The sequence below is a fragment of the Pipra filicauda genome, unplaced genomic scaffold (assembly GCF_003945595.2).
Source record: "Pipra filicauda isolate LSUMZ 115617 unplaced genomic scaffold, ASM394559v2 scaffold35_size7292922_pilon, whole genome shotgun sequence".
Lineage (NCBI taxonomy): Eukaryota > Metazoa > Chordata > Aves > Passeriformes > Pipridae > Pipra > Pipra filicauda.
In genome coordinates, this window is record NW_024104487.1 from 1,246,035 (window position 1) to 1,263,717 (window position 17,683).

The following is a 17,683-nucleotide window of genomic DNA, read 5'->3' on the forward strand; positions in this document are numbered from 1 at the left end:
AGGGAAGATGTTTCTTCACACTGCAAAATGCCATCTATTTACACTGTCCCATCTTAAGAGGTTACCTTGAAGGATGTTTTGGCTTTCTTCTATGTCACCTTAACTTCTAAGTGCAATGTTAAGAAATTCAACCACATCTCAATTCCAGCATTGTCCTTTTGCAGTGATTTAACAGAGGAATAAGTGCATCTGTGTTCATTTGGCTCTGGTCTTTGTTAATACACAGTATCATCTGTGACATGACACCAGAAAGCAGAATTTGAGTTGCTGGGATAATCTGTACAGACAGCACACATAGCTTTTTGGACAGCTCTCTGGATACTCTTTCCTTAGGATGGTGACAGGCAGCCTGTGCCTTTCGACATTATTGAGTTCTCACTTTTTTTTCTATTCACTTCAAAGCTTCACAGTTTGAGGAAAGGACATCAAGCTTAATCTCTTACACAGTAAACACTCTCATAAGCTATGTATACCACAGGTGCTTTCGGTTAATACCCAGAGCTTTTCTGTGAGTGTCATGTGGAAAAGTGTAATAGCAGAGTGACTGCCTTAAAACTAGCCAGATGCATCAAGGTGCTGTTTTCTATCATGTTTGTCAGTGCAAGAGCACACTTGGCTTGCTTGGGAGTGGTTTTAGATCTGTTTCTTCATGTTATTCCTCTTTCAGACAATGGGAGCGAAGGGTCTGAAGCATGCTTCTGAAATTGCTATACTAAATGCAAACTACATGGCAAAGAGGCTAGAGAAGCACTACAAAATCCTTTTCAGAGGAGCAGAAGGCAAGTACTAGACAACTTTTTTCTTCTACAAAGCTGACTTTTCTTTTGCCTCATGTAGAAGTTGGCTTGCAATATGGTTCTTTTTTAATGCTATGTGACATCTCAAACTTCTCTTGATGTTGTTCACAAGAAGTGAAATAACCTGCCACACTTCTTCTGGGGATGAAGATTTATTCTGCAATGAAACTGAGACACTTGGAAGTAGAAGAAAAAAAATGCCTGCTTGTAATTAGATGAAATGACGACAAAAGATGGAGTATACCATCAGATAGTTCTCCTTTAAGTCTAGTAGCAGATTAAGGAACAGTAGAAAAAGGAGAAGAAATCAAGTTGAACCCCAAATCCTCCATAACCAATGGCACTACAATTTAAGATCTGAAAGCAATTTTAGGACTTGTACTTTCCCCTGCACACTTTCTTTAAAAAAAAAATCCCACCAAATTTCCCTCATTTCAGCTCCTGGTTCACTTTTGTGAGATGGGATAGAATCCCCTTGGCAATGCAAGGTACTTTAGCTACATTCTGGTTCCCTGTCATGGCTCTCCAGTCTTGCAGCAGGACAGAAGTAATGAATAAGAGGTGAAACAATTATCTGTAGAGTAACTATCAGAGCTTCTTTAAGCTGAAGAACATTGAGGAACATTTGAGTACAATATGTATGCTCTTTAAAATATGTCTACACATATTTTAAAATATGTCTACACAATGGTGTACACATTGGCTCAACCTGCAGGTTGCACTTCAATAGAATATATTATTTCCTCATAGAAGTGAATGGAAGTTGCAAATTTTGAAGGATTCAGCAATGAAATGAAACAAGGTTCTCCAGGATCATGGATATAAATTTAGATAACTTTTGTCTTTAGCCTTTTTATAACATTAGATTTGAGCTTTGCTCTGGCATAAGATAAAACTGATTATCTTGATTAATTCAAGATAGCCTAACACCCAAATGGTGTTGGGTCATTGACAAATTCAGCTGGTTTCCAGAGTACTTGTAAATTGTAGGAGCTACTTTAACTACTCATTCCTGGTTCTGATCTTGGAAATCAGGCCTCTTCTTAATGTGACATGGGACCCAAAGGGCCGGTCATCATATACTGAGTTGTGTATCTCTTACCTAAAAATTTCTCAGGTTTGAGTTTTTGCCCAAATGGATAGTTTTGAATTTGTCTTTTTGCCATGTTCTCCACAAAACCAATCAGTACAGACTTGGTAGATGGCAGTGTTCTCCTAGTAAGTAAAGATAGCATATACTTTTTCATTTACAGGTTATGTAGCCCATGAATTCATTTTGGATACGAGACCTTTCAAAAAAACAGCAAACATTGAAGCTGTAGATCTTGCTAAGAGGCTTCAGGATTATGGTAAGCCAAATGTCTATTTTTTAAAATAGCAGCATAAGTGAAGATTTTCTAAATCTCTGTTAAAGGGAGACAGAAACATTCTAGTTCTGTGCTTACGGACAGTGAATCTGTCGCAATCGTTTCAGGCCTCCGCATCTTCTTTAAGGGCTTGGAGAGAGAGTTGCGTCAATTGAGTTGTAGTAGCTACTTATGACTCTGCTGCTACCTCACAGTTTTGTAAACTGCCCCTTCAGTTACTGATTACATGACTCTGAACCACTTGGAGTGAGTGGGTTGGAGCCATGAGCTTAATAAGATTCCAAGAAAATGAAAAAAGAATATGAAGAAAAAATAAAAAGAAAGAAATACTGTTGAAGAAGGATAATAGGATTTAAATATTTCCATCCTCATAATAGTTTGTGCAGTTTTGTACACATGCTCTGAAGAATCTGATTGTGGATGCTCTTTGGCTTCCAGACAAGAGGACCCATTTAACTGCTCAATCCGGTGGAACTGTGCTTCTAATGAATATGCATGAAAGCTGTTAAAACCCTAACCAGTAATACCTCTTCAATGAAATAATCCAAAGCCTAGCTGTGATACTAAAAAACCCACTCTTCCTCCTCTTTCAAAGTGAGCTTTAAATAGCATGCACCACTTTAAATAGACTTTCCAGTAGATAGTAGGTACAGAGCTACACAGATAAGTATAGTAAAGTTCTATCCTCTGCAGCCAAAAGTGTCACAAAACTGTACTTACAGGGCAGGCAGGAAATCTTGAGAGACCACCTTTTCTTTTTACCTGGTTTACCAGTGGAGAAACCTATACCTGCCTCATGTTGCCATTCAGCCTGTCCTAAGGAAGGACAGTGACAGAACAGTTCTACTGAAGTGAGCAGTAGTAACACAAATAACCAGAGAAAGATGCAATATATTTTGGGCTGAACAGTAACAAAGAAAAAAAGAGCAGGTTTTAAAAGTATTTCATTAAGTCAGTGTGTAACTCTATTGTAAATAATACAGTGGTGTTACCCTTCAGTGTTAAAAAGATACTTGAAAAGTCTGTCTTACCTCTACAGTACACTGCCAGCATTACCAAGGAGTTCAGTCCTGTAAAGATTATTGTATAGAAAGGGCTGAATTTGTGAATCAGTTGATAGCTAATTTTGTAATATATATTATGCATATAATATATATTATGCATATATTATCTCATAACCTATTGTCAGTGACTGATTTCTTCTATTGTCATCAGGTTTTCATGCTCCAACCATGTCCTGGCCGGTGGCAGGGACGCTTATGATTGAACCAACAGAGTCTGAAGACAAAGCAGAACTGGATAGATTTTGTGATGCAATGATCAGTATTCGGCAAGAGATTGCTGAAATAGAGGCAGGCAGGATGGACCCCCAAATTAACCCACTAAAGGTAAGATGGCACGTACAGCAAGTTACCAGCATCAGCTTAACCCTTTAGACTTCCTTGAGACTACATACGCCTGCTTCCTGGTCTTTCAGTAATCTCAAAAATAACTGTGTGGAACAGTGAGCACAAGAATTTTTAGAAACCTTAAACTTTTTCAAAATTTGAATTTTGACTTTTTCAAGTTAGAAGCCTGGCCTTTACTGACAGAGCAGAGAAAGTTATTTCCACAAGCATGTAATCTGTATTTCAAGGCCACCTCAAAGCAATGAAGGAGAGATTCTTATTTATCTGGGTTAAGACAGGAAGTGGAAAGACCTTAACATTAAGAATAAAAGAAAGATTGAATTAATTATTTTAGCAGCAGCAGCACAGAACTGCTGTTGGCTCAAGTTCTGTTCAAGTCTTGTAATGCTGTACTGACTTTTAGATACTGAGGGGATTTAGTGAATAGCCAGAAGTATCTTCAAACCTTGGGAAGTATCTTCAAACCTTGGGAAGTATCTTCAGGCCAACTGAAAAAAAATTCCAAATACTGACTTACTTCCTGGTTTAGACCTGCCTTTTCTCCCACAGAAAACCAGAGTTCTCAAGAGACTCTCAAGACAGTAGTTATTTACATGTAGTAATGTGAACTTGAAGGAAGGTTCACACTGATAGGTTAAGTAATTTCATGTCCTAACTGTGTCTTTTTCCTTGTAGATGTCACCACATACTCTGAACTGTGTCACTTCTTCCAAGTGGGATCGTCCCTATTCCAGAGAAGTGGCAGCATTCCCACTGGTGAGTAAATAATGTGAACCTAGTGGTGTGGTAATACATAAATATGCTTTGTGCTCTGTAGTTTGGTCAGTTGGAGATGAAGTAATGTGGTAAAAATAAAAAACTCGAGAGCAGTTTTGGCAGTTGCTCAGTTTTTATGTGTGTGAGCTCTGCCGCAGCCCCATTAGTTTTGTTCTCAAAGACAAGGAAAGATCTCAAAAACAAAGTCTCTACACATCAAGTCCAAACTTGGATTTTTAAATTTTAGCACTTCAACAGTGGGCATTTATTCCTATTGGAAACAGCCTGTTCAGTTCTGACATACTGCAACAGGGGCTCCCAGAACACAGTACCATGTGCTGACGTTCAAAGCTCTGCTCAAAAGAACTTGGCCAAGGGTGTGACGGTGCCCCATAGTCAGCATGGGGCAAGCTACACTGCTACAATGCAGGCCTGCTACAAATAAAGGTCACGTTGAATCCAGACTCATCAGACTTAATTATTTCCACAGTCGAAACAGGTAAATGTGTAACTAACCTTCTTCATCTGAAACTGAATTGCAACTATTTAATTGCTACATATTGTTTCAAAGAGAGGAATTAAACTGCACCAGTGAAGTTTGCCACCTTGCTTTATATATTATATTGTAACTATATACTGAACAGCACAGTAGTCTCCTGTACTTTTCATTGGTTCCTGTCTGTAAGCCCAGCTATTCAAAGGATGATAAAGTTTTCTTTTATCCCATAAAAACTTCTTCTTTGCAAGCATTTCTTAGAGGACATGGCTACACTTTTTTGGAAAATCTAAGCATTCTAACATGACTGCCACCTATATTATACCAGCTTGTTAGCTTTCAGGGCCTGCAAATAGCTTTGAAGGGTAACTTCGTGTAAAAAATCCACTTTTCCAGCATTTGTAATTCTTAAAAATTCTAATTGCTTATCATTTTGTAGATTTGCTTGGTAGAAAAATTAAGATTGGTTGGGTTTTTTTATCTGTCTTAGCCATTTGTGAAGCCTGAAAGCAAGTTTTGGCCCACAATTGCTCGCATTGATGACATATATGGGGATCAACATCTGGTTTGCACCTGCCCACCAATGGAAGCCTATGAATCTCCATTTTCTGAACAGAAGAGAGCATCTTCTTAAGACTGCTTCCAGCTGCCTGCATTTCTGACTCCATCAGGATGGTCTTTTCCTGATTTCCTGGGGATATGTATACTGTGTATATTTTGGATAATCACCATGTTTGTTAATTGAATCACTGCGCAGTTAAAATGTAAATACAATCGGTATGTTAGGTGTAAACAAAATGTGACTGTTCCTCAGCAGTTGATGTTGAAGTTACCTTGATTCAGCCTTTTGTCTGTTTTGTGCTAAAGTTTTAACAATTAACACCCAATTTGCAAAGTGGCATGGAAGATATGGTTAAAAAGTAGAAAAGATGCAGATAGATAAGGCAATACTAATGAATATTAACTGCAGGAGTAATTGTTTACATTTTGTAAAAAAAATTATGAAGTAGGTTTTTAATTTACTTCACATATTACCATTAGCATTGCAAGTGTTAATATTTCATACTGATTTTTTTATCTATCAGTGTTAGTAGTCTAATAAAACTGGTAAGAATTTTAAGTGTTGTCATGTTTTGGATACGAACTTTTCAGCTGGATTTGTCCAGCAGAGCAGTATGAAATTATGAAGCTTAAGTTCTTATTTGTAAGAATTGCCACAGCAGTAACAGCTTCTACACAAAGGAAAATACTGTCAGAGATTAATATGTCAACAAATCTCTGATTTCTTCAATGAGCTGGAATGATCCATTTTACCAGGCAGTAACAAACAATATTTTTCTGTGTCATGTCAATTTTTCCATGTAGTTTCATGTAGTCCTTTCTTATTCTGGAGAAGGCATGAAAGACCTTTTTAAACAGACTGTGAACTGCTTAGTATGACTTAGATCTTGGGTAACACAAAGCAGGAATTTTGGTGAATGAGGAGATACTGGGATAACATTTGGACCATGAGAGGATGGCACAGTTTTGCACCTTACAACCAGCCACCCTATAACCAGCTGCTACTCAACCTCTTCTTGAAGATCCACATGCACTCACACCTGGGAACTCTTTCTGAAGTGACACAAATGACACTAGTGTTCACTGCACTGTTTAAAGTACTGTACTTTTCTGTCCTTTACAGTGAAAGTTTTGGGACTGCAACTTTTCCGTTACCTACCCTATGACTTAATTTACACAAAGAGACTGCAGATGACAGGAAGGTTTAGGAAAGTTAGGCCAGATATCAGTTTTTATGTGAAAAGCTGCACCTACATCCTAAACCACCTCAATACATAGTGAAGAAAATCAGAATTTTATACTCTAAAATTTAGTACTGAAAGGGTGTCTTTCAGTAGCTATTGATACAGCACTAAGGACATAAAAAATCATGAAAAAAACACTGCGAACTTGTAATGTGACAGAAGGAGAGTCTCTGTTGCCAATCTGACTCCACAGTCTTGTCAAGCTACTTCAATATTTGTTAAAGGCAGTTTTATGTTGCTCAATTATGCCTGTCACTGGAAAGATACATTAAAAAATTGGTTTACATATTTTTGTATTAAGCAGATAACTTCCCATTGTTGATCTCAAACTGACAAATTTATCTCATCAATTAATTGGTAAAAACTACCAAATGGAAAACAAAGCACTAAAATATTTCACAACATTCAACTAAAAAGTGACAAGTCACAGGTCTGATGTGCTTACTGCACAGACGCAATGGCTTTTACAAAGGTAAAATTGCATCTGTTTTCCCCAGAAAACACTGAGCTACCTGTAGCGCTGCTGTGGTTACAAGCTTATCAGTGCGACCTCAATGCCTAGAGTGGGAATCTGCCTTACCACCACAGCTCCCAGCAAGTGCCGCCAGTGCAGGGAGGGCTCCCTCTGACTCTGTTACATGAACTAACAAGCTCCCACTGCTACAGAGTATGAGTGAGGCCGTGGTTATCAATGTCAGGTTGGTTTCTTGCTTGTGGTTGCTTTTGTGTTCTGTTTTTGTTTTTAATTAAGCGTTCTTTTCATTGAGAAATGAGTTGAATGTAAAGCTTCGTGTTTGAAAAATAAGAAGGCCGCCTAAAGAAAGTGTTTTGTAATCTGAAAAATAAATTCTGTAGAAACCTCATGACTTAATTAAGCGGATAATAGTAAAAGCAAAATTAGCAACTTTTCTGAATCATAAAATATTTAATAAGGTATATTTTTTGGGGGGGATATATTGTATATAAAATTTCAGATCACAATATGAAGCGATTTGAACCCTCTCCAAGCTAGCACTGCCTTTAATGCCGTGTAGATGTACTGCCACTAATACAAGACCTACTAAAAGCATACAGTTTAACTAATACAGAAGTGGCTTTTTTATATGAACTATTTTTTACACAACTAGAGTGTCTTGAATACCCTCTTTTAAGTGCAAAAAACACAGATCACTTTACACTAATGCAGCAACAATGCATTCATATTGTTCTCATTAGTCATTAGTAGTCAACTTGCATAAGATACAAGAAAAGCACAATGAAGCTCACAAAAATAGACTAAAAATCAGCCTGTTCTTGCAAAAAAATACAGCATAATAGAAGAAAAAGACAAAAAAGGGATTATGCACACCACAGAATTTGCTGTTATTTAATCCAAATGGCTTAAGTGCTGACTCTGTTTCTTTTTCCTGGTTTTTTGTGGGCTTTTCTTTTGGTTTGGGTTTTGTTATTGGATTGGTTTTTTTGTAAATCAAACCACATGGACCAGGCACAACTAAGATTTAGGAGGCAGTGTGTAGCTAAAACGTCACTAACTTTTTTTGATCCCCAACATTGTTTAACACAATTTATTTTCCTCTGTCCTGAGGTAGTTACAAAAAAACAAATCATAAATTAAGCATCAGCTAGGCCAGTAAGAGCTGACGCTTTCCTTTTTCTTTTTTTTTTTTCTTTAAAAACTATTTGTTAACTGGCCAAAACTACCGCTGATGTTAAAAGACAGCTGAGAATTAGAGTTCTCACAACACCAAAAAATGGCTATGAGGGGAGGAGGGTTAGCTGCTTCAAAATGTGACAATGTATTGAGTCCCATCAGCCTGGCTGGTCCACTGTTGAATTTCCCATGTTTATTCTCCTTTACTGTCTATAAAGTCACTGGGAGAAGTACAGAAGGATCTGAGCACATCATCGTCCTTTACTGTAACCAGGAAAGAACTGGTCCAGTAGTGTCTGCAGTATCTTGTTGGGGACCATGGTGTAGCCCTTTCCCAGGTCATAGCGGCAGGCAGGGCAGGTGAAGACTTCAGCTCTGAAGGAGCGCTGTAAACAACTCTGAGACATACAAAGACAGAGAAATAAATTGTGAGAACTTTGTTTTACAGCAACAGTTTAACCAGCGGAAACTGAGGAATCACTGTTAACCAAAATATGCTGTACTACCAGAAAAAGGGAAGTCATTGCCAAGCCCTTTGGTGCCTGGCTCTGCCTCTGTGACTAAAATGTCCTAGCAAAGGAACTATTCTCTTTGCTAGGATGTGAAACACTGAGTTTGGGAGGAATTAAAATGAATCACAACTGCGGTTTCCCCTTCATTTCCACAAGTGCCTTCCCCGTGATTCACAGCTGATTTTCAGCTTCCTTATAGATGGCTTCACAGATCGCTACAGTTTTCCAGACTTTAATTTCAAGAGGAAGGTCAGTACACTAGGTATACTGTTTACATAACAATCTCCATCTACCTCATCAGAATAGTTTCAGTTAAGCCTTACAGATATATGTAGAATAATACAATCTCCAACACATTAGCATCTGTGCTATCATCCTTACTATGTTACTGCTGACTGCTGACAGCCCAAGCATGTGAGCCAAGTATCTGAAATTTATCAGGCAGATCTGTGCTCAAACAGCAATAGCAGCTTACTATCAAACTATTCCTTACAACTTTAACTAGATGTTATATTGTATTCACAAATATTTACCGACATCTTCAAATGTTGTGCTTTCTGGGTGTGTTGCTGTGTAGCTTTTTGTTCTTTTTTTTCCCCACGGTTTTCCAATTTCCATAATCCTAAATATTAACTCCTTCAAAACACATCTTATATTTTTTTAAGGAGACATAATCATTCTATGTGTGCAGGCCATGTATAACAACACCATGATTTTTACTAGAGTGATACATACCTTCTTGAACAGCAAACTCGCATTATCAAATACGGACCAAGATGATAACAGTCTGAGTTCTTTTAGGCTCTCAGGTAGAAATACTAGGTATGGCAGGTACCATTCAATATGCACAGTTCAGCAAATGATTCTGTACACACCAGTGCTACAAAAATTAACTCTAGTACAAATTTGACTCCAAACTCCTTACATTATATCCAACTGACCAAGATTTTAAGACACATGAGTAATAAATTGACTTCTATGGCCCTCCTACCAAACATAACCAATACCAAGAATAACAAGATAACTTTCTCTGAATAAATCCAAATAATTTTCCTGTATTTACCCTGCATCCTTTCATAACTTTTAGTAAGAGAGTTATACAATTATAAAATCTGCTTTTATTCCTTAACTATGTAAAATTAAATTATTGATGCTTTGCCAACATCTAACCACTGGGCCAAATCAATTCCTAATGTGCTCCACTGATCACAAAAGCATGACAGTAGTGGTAAACCTCACTCATTATGTCTATCAGAAACTATGCAAAACAGACGTCCATTCTTTATTACAAAGAATAAAGTCTACATAGCAAACAGTGACTGGAAACTTGTTGCATGTTTTTGCTCAGAATGTTAGGCAATTATTACTGTTTTTCTAAAAAGCATATGGCTTTGGTGACTGGTGTCTCAGAGCCAAGAAAACAGCCCAGAGCAAGGCAGAGTTTATTCTTACTTTACAGACGTTGTGGAGGCACTCTGTTGTCACCGGCTGGTAAACCAGCTCCTGGCAGCAGACACACATAAAGGATTGTTCCAGTTTCTTCAGAAAATTCTAATGTAGGGCAAAGGAATAAAAGAGACAAACTCCATTACAGTTCTCGTAAATGCCACTTCTTACATAAAGATGATGAACTTCCAGAAGTTCTTAAGTCCTTTATGAACACAGCTTTCTGAAAGTAATCAGGAATCAGGTCTTCAATGGCTTAATTCCCCTGCTTTTTTAAAAATGGAAGAATCATATAGAATGGTTGGGGTTGGAAGGGACCTTAAACAACACCTACTCCAACCCCTCTGCTAGACAAGGTTGCTCAGGGTACCACCCAGCCTGGCCTTGAAAATGTCCAGGGATGGAGGACCCACAACTTCTCTGGGCAACCGGTCATAAAATTTTCTGCCTAAACAAAAAGTAGTGACTAGAACCATCTTTCTTCACGTCTCATTTCCGACATCAGCATAACATAAAAATACATTTATCATTTCAGAGAAAACATGCTCTCTTCAAAAATTAAAAGAAATAAAAAGATACTTTTAACTTCAGAATATTTTTTGAGCAAGAAAAGATCTCTGTTATGCAGGCATAAACTGATAAATAGCAAATGGCACAAGTGAGGCTTATTTTCTTGAAATGTAAGCCTGAGTAATGATAAGGTTTTGCTAAATACAGTCTGTATTTAGCAAAAGTTCAACAAGAAAAATTACATTTTAAGAGGGACTGAAGGTTCCTCCCAATAGTATAAATAAAAGGCAAACATTAGAAATTATGCATGCAACAAACATACTGGTCCTTCCTTAAGAGAAGCAAGTACTTCATCCCACAGTTTCTGGTTCATACAGTCTTCTCTAATCAGCCATTGTTGCTCTTGGGTCAGCTCGAAAGCTTCTCCTTTCCCTCCATCTCCCATCCTCATGGCTTTGGGTGTATTTGCAGGTTCCTCTATACCTGCTTAAGATGATGACCATGAGATGCAGTAACAAGAGAGTGTTAGTCTGAACTAATAAAAGGGGAAGACAAAACTGTTCTAGAAGGAAACATGGATTAACATGGATTACATTCATGAAATGCGGCAAGCAAATTCCTACTCCAGTTCATACTGTTCAGCATTGTTTGGACTGCAGCACAGTGGCACAGAAGAATGTTCATTTTTCTACAGAGCTTAAGAGAAAAAAACACAGTAAGAGTAGTAAAAAGGATAAGACTCCTACACTACTACTTAATTACAGAGCGTGTGCTTATCAATTTACATTAGAATTCCAAACAACTTCACACTTCCACAAAGACTTCACGGTTTAGTAGTAACAACACGACAGACTTTGCTGATGAATGCTAAAAAAGTACAAAGAAATACCATCATCAATTGTCCTTTTCTGGTTTCCATTACTTTGGCTGGTTGGCTCCTGTTTCACTGTTTGCTTTTTAACCTTATCTTTCTTCTCCTTACTAGCCATGGCTTCCAAATAACCTTCTGGATACTAAAATTAAAAAGCAGAGATTTAAAACAAAAACTACTGGCATACAGGAATAACCAAATACCAAAAATAATAATTTATAGAAGACTTTAAAGCCCTGTGACTATATAGTGAAATAATTACCAAATAATTTTAAAACCCTATATGTTGGAGAGAACATTTAAATTAGTATCTATCATTAAGAAAGTGTAATCAAGTCAAAGAATCTAATCCAGACTCAACTGCATTAAGCAGAACCCAACATCCGTATCTATGTCCTTACAACTATACAAATCAGTTAGGCAAACTTGAAGATGATGGTATGCTGCAAGATATGCCACTGTCTTGCCAAAAATAGATGTTAATTCTTGCCATCCTTCATTGATTCTGGAATGCCCAAATCTTCATGGGTCAGCCTATTTCTGTGCCTAAAACATACTATGTACACAAACTTCTCGGTCAAATGAAGAGAAAAATACATGAAGATGCACAGGTTTTTTAGTTCCCTCAGACAGACTCTAGTCACTTTTCAAAACTAGTTCCATCCTAAGGATCACAAAATTGGATTCAAATTCTGATTTTCCAATTCACATATGCAAAAGCAATTTACTGCTAAGGCAGAAAGTTTTATCTGCAATTCCTTGTGCTGTGTCACTACTACAGGATTCTTTCACTCTGCAGATAATCTGTAATGGGTTTTAGTATTAAAACTTGCCACTGTGAAGTACAAGAAAAACAATGGGCCTTTAATTTAGCTGATTTCTACTTTTGGAATTTGTTTATTGAAACTAAGAATAAAAACTCTGTGAGTCCTGATACAAACCTGTACACTCAGGCCCAGTTTCTTTGACCGTTCCATTCCCTCTGAAGTCCAAGGTGCAGGCTCAACATCATCTCTCCTCAGAAGATAGCGCCAAACTAAAAATCCACACTTTCCAATTTCTGGCCAATATTTCACCACCTAAAGAACAATATAAAATTACTGCCATTATTTTATCAACAAGAAAGACATATGCATATTGTCATACTTTAATTGTTAAAGAAGAAATGAGAAGACTGATTTGCACATTGCTATTATACACCAGCTCTTCCCTCAGGTAGGACATTTTTGTATATTTGATAAATACAATGCTCTTAAAAGGCAACTCTTTTATTTCAGACACTAAGAAGTCATTAAACACACAAAAGGCTGGGATATAGTCAGAAGGAGTGAGGAAATAATGAAATAATCTGATTTCCAGGGAATAATATAAAGTAGCTTACATATTCAACTTCGTATATCCTATTACAGATTATGTTCTATTATCACTGCCCTGAATAATTTCATTTTGGTTCTGTGCAGAATAAGACAGAGCTAAAAAGCTATAGTGAAGAAAAAAGAACTATTTTTTTAAAGTAATAATGAAAAATTTGCAGTCTAACGCATAAGAGACTATTTAAAACAGCTGAAGAAGAATTTTATGTGGTAGAAATCAGAATACCTTGTAAATCCCATCATATCTGTTGCCTTCCTCTGGGGCATATTTGCTGATTCGCCGTCCTTTTGAACTGCGCACTACTCTGACTGGCTTACCAGCTCTCCAGTTCTTTGACTCTGCTCCATTTTTGTCATCCAGCGGGGCATCACAGTTAAGGGCCAATGCCCTAGAAAGACATTTAAAATCTTCATAAACTAGATTGCAGCACACAACAGAGTTTTGAGAGTGAGTGTAATTAAGTCATACGCATTTCCCTTGTCTAATTATGCTTTACTGAGCAGTATAGAACTTTGCAGAATACTCTTTAACAACTGCAGAACTGATGGGAGCAATGAGATCTCAGCTACAATGCACTGGTGAGAAAAAAGGATGGGAACTCAAAATATTTTAGTGTCAAGCTTCAGATGAAAACTCATCTGGAATTGCTAAATGAAACAAACCAATCCTTTTAGACTTAATATCCCTCACTTTTAAAAATAATCCCTTCCTAAATAGCATTGAGGAAATTAAAATTTTAACAAAAGGCAAACTTCCTCTGCTGCTATTCCCCATCAACAGATATTAAAGCTTTTTAAGTGTACATGAAAGTAAGGAATATGATGAAAAACACTGTAGAGAAAAAAGTACAGAGTAACCATTCAAAAAAACTCTAAGTACCATAAATCTCTCACATAATACACACAATGCCTCAGAGTAGGACTTAGAATCACAGTAGCCAATTCAAGGACAAGTAAACTCCTTTATCCATGAAGACCCTTTTCTGGAAACCTGGAGCAAGACTGTATGAATACCTACTAGACCAAGCTGCCACAGTGAACAGTATTGCTACTACCACAGGCTGATTCAAAGGGACTGAAAACCCTTCAGAACCAGCCTCAACCCAAATGATGGATCTCAGAACAGAAGAAATAATATGGTTTATAAGCAAACATGGTACAAGTATAGGACCCACACTGCAGAGAAAAGTAAGAGACAAGCACACTACTCCAACATTAAAAATGTTTCTCCTATAAAAACAAAACTCAAAAAAATATCTGGAAAAATATCTGGACAAGCAAAACCAATACTGGTTCAACTATATGGAATCGTTATAGTTTTCAGTATCAAAGTGCTTGAAAAGTTGTATCAAAATCAGTAAATGAGAGCAGCACCTTGTTATAGTCCACGTGCACTAATACCTGCAAAGCTAAGCAGCAAGTTTTGACAGTGGATTTCTCATTTGTTAAGAGCACAGAAATGCTAACACTAAGGAGTCCAGTTTTCTGAAACAAATTTGCTCTATTCACTATATATGCCTATAAACCAATTGCTTAAACCTACTTCTATCTTCCTTCCCTCCTTGTTCCTTGTTCACATCATGTCCCCTGTCTCACTCCCCCCATCCCTCCTTTCCTCCCTCCCTTCCTTTCTCAGCAGCCAAGTCAGGCTTTTTCTCTCTCTCCTCTAAGTACCACTGAAAGCTTGAAAGAATCCCTCTTCAGCCTGCTTGAGAGCAGCAGAATATATCTAAAAGCAGATCTGGCAAATAAAAGGTCTCAGTGACTCTCAACATCCTACAGGTGTTCAGAGGTCAGTTGTATAACAGATTATTATGCTCCTAGAAATAGAAAAGGATGAAGAACTCTTTGTTCAGGCAGGCTTTTAGAGGATGGAAAAACACTTCAAGCAGATGTCTAATTCATCTTTTGGATATGTATTTTCTTTTTCAAGCACCTGTTTTTGATAAAGCAACACTCTAATTCCTTGCTTTTCATAGAAAAATATGATGGAGGAAAGGGCTAGCAAAATACAAAAGATTTCTTTCATCACAGGAAAATGAACACGCTTTCTTCCTTCTTAAATTTATAATTGATTTACTCACTGGAGAAGAAACTTTAATAAAAGAAACACCCAGACTAGAAAAATTTCTGCTCAAGAGTCATTAAATTAAAACAGAATCCTCTAAAGGTGGATTTTAGCACAATTTCAGCCAAGAGACATGACCACAAGCTGCAGCAGCAATATAGCAATTTCACTGAGGTGCCATGTTTCCTTAAATCAACAAAACATAATGCTTGATAAAATGCCTCTTAGTAGCAAGAGGCACCACTGTTTACAAATGCAGCATGTACAGGCATGAATAAATATAGCAAAATGTTAGTTTTAAGTTAAAGCACTACAACCCAGCTCTTTGTTTTGGAATATTTTTAAATTTTATCTTCAAAACTTACCTATTCATGTGGGTTAAAGTCTGATCAAATGAATGTTCTCCAATCCTTTTATTGCCAGATAGATCTCTCCCTCCACTCCCAGTGTAAGTGAATTCATCTCCTCGATCCTGTGCAAGAATATTATCCTTCGGTTTAACACTCTAAAGTAAAGTAATTCAATTTAAAAGAAAATGCAACTTCATTTGTTCTATTTACTCAGACAGAGAAAAACTATAATCCAAGGCATGGAAAAATCTGTTTTCAATTTCAGTTTCACTGTCCTAAAGCAGCTGCGCCACCACAAAGCTAATGGTCTAGATGTAACCTATTCACCAAAAAATTCCTACAAAAAAAAAACCCTCGCCTTTTTCATTTTTTAAAAAGCTATTTTAGAAAAAAAATTCTGAGGAAGGGAACATATTCTAGCAAGTGGTTACTTGCTCTAGAGCTTTCCATGAGTTAACAAGATATCGTGTTTGTAAAATACATAATAAATACCTTGGACAGATCACCTCAATCTCTTCAGCTTGTGCGAGGGGCTAAGTGATGATAAGTACATACAGCACCACTTTACAAGGCAGGTGCTTTCATGAAATAGTAATGCCAGGAAGAGTCTAAACTAATTTAGATTTGTATTTTGTAAGCTGATGTAATTCTGTACTATAGTTCCTACGTAGAACTTTCATGAAATTAAAGGTAGGTTGATAAAATCTTTTACCATGAACTGTAAAAAGTCAAAATCTAAATACTCATAAGCAAAGCCAGTATTCCTACTTTCTGTAAGAAATCTGTCAGAGAAGCTCCTATTACTCCTGGCAAATTCATATATTTCTAGAAATATATATATATACACACTATATATATATTTAATATGTTATTTCTTTGGAGATGTACATTTTGTACAAAGCATGTAGCAATTGTAGAAGATAAACACTTAATATGAAAGTAACGTTCATATGACTTTTTATAGCAAAAATCTGAACATGTATGCAGTAGTAAAATTCAGTCAATTTCTTACCACTATTAAAAGCCTGACATTATTTAGGATTCAGTGCAAGACTGTTACAGATATTTTATGACTGACAACAGCAGAAAAAGAGAAAGTTAGAAAGTGAAATGTTGGTTGAACAAGGCCGTAGACAAATTATAGAAATTTTGTTCATTTTATTCTGTGTAGGGAAAAACCTAACACCAATTCAGCTGCAATTATCTGCACGTAATAAAAGGCAAGTTCTATGAAGTTAAAAAGTATACTCTGAATCTAACAAAGACATGTATAAACTCTGGTATATCCCTTCTTAGAGTAGTCTACTCATTCTGCTAAATAAGTCTCTAAAAAATAACTGAAATAGGGATGATATCATATGAGGACAATATATGAAACAACTTCAAAAGACCAACAAGGCAGGAAATGTTTACTAAGAAAGGACGTAAAATAAATTGCATAAAATAAAGTATCACAGAACTGGAATTAATCACAGAATATGCTTAATTTTTCAGTGACTTTTAAGGCAAACACAATGCACAGATCACAGAAAGATGATCACGATAATAATATCAATAAGAATGGCTATGCTTGATGTATCATGCCCACTCAAACAAATTGCATTTTGACAATGAATAATAAGCTTGTGACAAGTTCAGAAAAACAGAGAACGTATCTTGGAGGTCATGAATCCAGAATGACTTGAGTTTCATAACAAAGAAAGAAATGGTGTTGCAGAGAGGAGAAGACTTTTAAGGCAGTTTTTTGATGTACAAAGAGAAATAAATTGAAACTGGAAGGTGACTTTTTCCCTCTACGTAGAATATAATTTTGAAACATATAATTTTGCAACATATATATAAGAATGTAAAAAAAATACAGGAACAATAGAAATACTTCATACGCAAGCAAGACAGAGAAAATTATTTACAAGACAGGACAAGTTCTTGACAAACTGTTTTGTTTATTAACAATCAGGTTGTTGATAAAATCTTCATGAGAAGAAAGTACTGAATAGACTTATTTTTTGGCATAACAGAAAAACATAAGTCAAGGACAAACTGCTATAGATTTAAGTCTAAAAAACTCAAGCAAGAATGCATAAATGCAACAGTGGTCATTATTACCTATTGGCACACACTTCTATGGAAAATGGGTTAAATGTAAATGGCCTAAAAACAACACACTTCCAACATCTTCAGAGAAACACTGAGTGGTTCTCTGGGTGGTACTCTAACCACAGGCAAACAGAAAACATTGGGCTTGAAGAGATAGTATGGATAGAAGGCCTAT

General features: G+C 36.6%; 2 protein-coding genes across 3 annotated transcripts in view; one reads left to right on the forward strand and one right to left on the reverse strand.

The window, feature by feature from the left end:
- Nucleotides 1-7,493, forward strand: part of GLDC (glycine decarboxylase) — a 44,989-nt gene extending 37,496 nt beyond the window's left edge. The window contains exons 21-25 of the mRNA XM_027709718.2: nucleotides 668-779; nucleotides 2,051-2,146; nucleotides 3,380-3,552; nucleotides 4,249-4,329; nucleotides 5,316-7,493. Of these exons, the coding sequence (XP_027565519.1) occupies nucleotides 668-779; nucleotides 2,051-2,146; nucleotides 3,380-3,552; nucleotides 4,249-4,329; nucleotides 5,316-5,459 (606 nt within the window). The 3' untranslated portion in view covers nucleotides 5,460-7,493. The remainder of the gene's footprint in view (nucleotides 1-667; nucleotides 780-2,050; nucleotides 2,147-3,379; nucleotides 3,553-4,248; nucleotides 4,330-5,315) is intronic.
- Nucleotides 7,494-7,527: 34 nt separating this feature from the next.
- Nucleotides 7,528-17,683, reverse strand: part of UHRF2 (ubiquitin like with PHD and ring finger domains 2) — a 78,093-nt gene continuing 67,937 nt past the window's right edge. Inside the window, exons 10-16 of one of the 2 annotated variants that reach the window (XM_027709719.2) lie at nucleotides 15,427-15,533; nucleotides 13,220-13,382; nucleotides 12,562-12,699; nucleotides 11,639-11,762; nucleotides 11,072-11,235; nucleotides 10,246-10,344; nucleotides 7,528-8,679 (exon numbers count right to left, since the gene is read on the reverse strand). In XM_027709719.2, the coding sequence (XP_027565520.1) occupies nucleotides 8,533-8,679; nucleotides 10,246-10,344; nucleotides 11,072-11,235; nucleotides 11,639-11,762; nucleotides 12,562-12,699; nucleotides 13,220-13,382; nucleotides 15,427-15,533 (942 nt within the window). In that variant the 3' untranslated portion in view covers nucleotides 7,528-8,532. The remainder of the gene's footprint in view (nucleotides 8,680-10,245; nucleotides 10,345-11,071; nucleotides 11,236-11,638; nucleotides 11,763-12,561; nucleotides 12,700-13,219; nucleotides 13,383-15,426; nucleotides 15,534-17,683) is intronic. The other variant, XM_027709720.2, reaches the window with a different exon arrangement.